This window comes from Propithecus coquereli, unplaced genomic scaffold, assembly GCF_000956105.1.
Source record: "Propithecus coquereli isolate 6110/MARCELLA unplaced genomic scaffold, Pcoq_1.0 Scaffold74, whole genome shotgun sequence".
Classification (NCBI taxonomy): Eukaryota; Metazoa; Chordata; class Mammalia; order Primates; family Indriidae; genus Propithecus; species Propithecus coquereli.
Genome location: NW_012153507.1, coordinates 5,597,420 through 5,599,316, shown reverse-complemented (window position 1 = coordinate 5,599,316; position 1,897 = coordinate 5,597,420). Strand labels below are relative to the sequence as shown.

Below are 1,897 nucleotides of genomic sequence, written 5' to 3'. Positions count from 1 at the left end.
GGGAGGTGGGGGAGGAGGAGAACCTCAGCTGACAGGAAAATTAGCTTCACCTTCATTTTGGCCCCTTACCATTAGCTAAGTCTGTTTTGCCATCTGTGCTGCTCCCTTTGCTGGACATCTTGAATGATGTTTGCTGTAGCCAGCCTGAATTTGGGAGAGGAAGAAAATAAAACAATTAGGAAACGACCTGGGAAAGATGACAAAAGAGACAAGGAGATTTAACAGTGTACAGGCTTTATCATTTTTATATAAATGATTTTTGTGTGTGTGCTTAACAGGGCTTCTCAGCTGCCGAAAAGCACACCAGAATTTTTTTTCCCCTGTCTAAATTCCATAAAGGTACAAATTTTGGGCAGGTCAACTGCCATCTCTTTACCCTTATTCACTGAGTAACTGGCAGTGGCTTTTCAGATGGGAAACTGGGAACTGAAATAAAACCTGGAACAGCAGACACATAAAGTGACAGGTACTGCAAACAAAGAGCCTCAACTCAATACGAAATACAAAAAACTAGCTTCAGCAATGCCCTCTTCCAATGTATTTAAGAAATAGTCATATATATCTACAAACTCTATAAAATACTTGTTTTCACAACAAAATGAGGTGGGTCAGATTCTGAGTACCATTTTATACACAAATCAACAGAGATAGAAGAAATCAAGTTCTTGGGGTAAGAGCTTAGGCTTTATGTTCACTCAGATGGCTCTCTTCAAACTTATTATAGGCACAAATACTAATTAAGGATTATAAGAAGCAGAGCTGGAATTAGAACTCAGGAGCACTCTACCCTAAGAAAGAAGCTTAAAGCTGTTTATTTGTTTTCTCTTAGGGACTAACAGACAGTCACCCAGGCAAAGGTGGGGGGAAAAATGGTAACATTTCCATTAAACCATCTCAGCCCATTTCATATAATGGCAAACATTTTTTCACCTAATTCCACCAACTTTCACCAGACTTATCTTTTCTTAACTAGGAATCAGGATATCTAGCTTATTTTCTTTTATTCCACTATTAACACTTTTTTTTTTTCTCTGAGGGCCTCACTGCCACCTCCAGTAAATTCCAAAGAGCAAAGAATAATATTATTCAGAGCAGAATTTTGTTAAGCCCTTTCAGTGCCTTGGACAAAAGGCACTGGTAAAAGACAAAGTATAATTATGACCCCAGCCCTTGTACCCAGGCACACTGGCCTCTAATCTTTCAACAGCCCTTTCATTCCCATAACAATTATCCCAGAAGCAGCCCCATCCTTATTCTTACCCCCTACTCTCTCTACAGAAATCCAAGCTGCTTCATAAAAAGTGTTCTCTGCCAAGAAACAGCTGCCCAAAGATTGCTCATAGTAGGCCAAGGTGGGAGAGTAGAACTACTGCAAGAGCAAGGCTGAGGCCGAATCTGAGGAAAGGATACCTGGAAGGGTGGTGATGAAAGACAGTGCCAACAAAAAAACAGACATGTAAAGCAGCCTTACAAAGAAAAACAGTGAAGAGCTAGTTGTAAAGCATGCTGTTTTCCTCCTCTTACTCTGATGTATACATTTTTGGACAGCATTCCTCACACAGCATTTGTTCTCCCCTTTCAATAGTTTCTGTTTACATTCTTGAGCATCCCAGCAATATCTTCTACCCCATCTGGGGTTTAAAATCAATCACATTAATTACAAAAGTCCTATGAAATGGAAACGATTGCAATACTTTCTTAAGATTAAAAACTAAAGTCAGGCCGGGCATGGTGGCTCACACCTGTAATCCTAGCACTCTGGGAGGCCGAGGTGGGTGGATTGTTTGAGCTCAGGAGTTTGAGACCAGCCTGAGCAAGAGTGAGACTCTGTCTCTACTAAAAATAGAAAGAAATTAATCGGACAACTAAAAATACATAGAAAAAATTAGCCGGGCAT

The 1,897-nt window shown here is 40.2% G+C and overlaps 1 protein-coding gene across 1 annotated transcript in view; it reads right to left on the bottom strand.

Moving 5' to 3' along the window:
- Positions 1–1,897, bottom strand: part of DCAF8 (DDB1 and CUL4 associated factor 8) — a 74,447-nt gene that overhangs the window by 33,626 nt on the left and 38,924 nt on the right. The window contains exon 10 of the mRNA XM_012661846.1: positions 70–144. Within this exon, the coding sequence (XP_012517300.1) occupies positions 70–144 (75 nt within the window). The remainder of the gene's footprint in view (positions 1–69; positions 145–1,897) is intronic.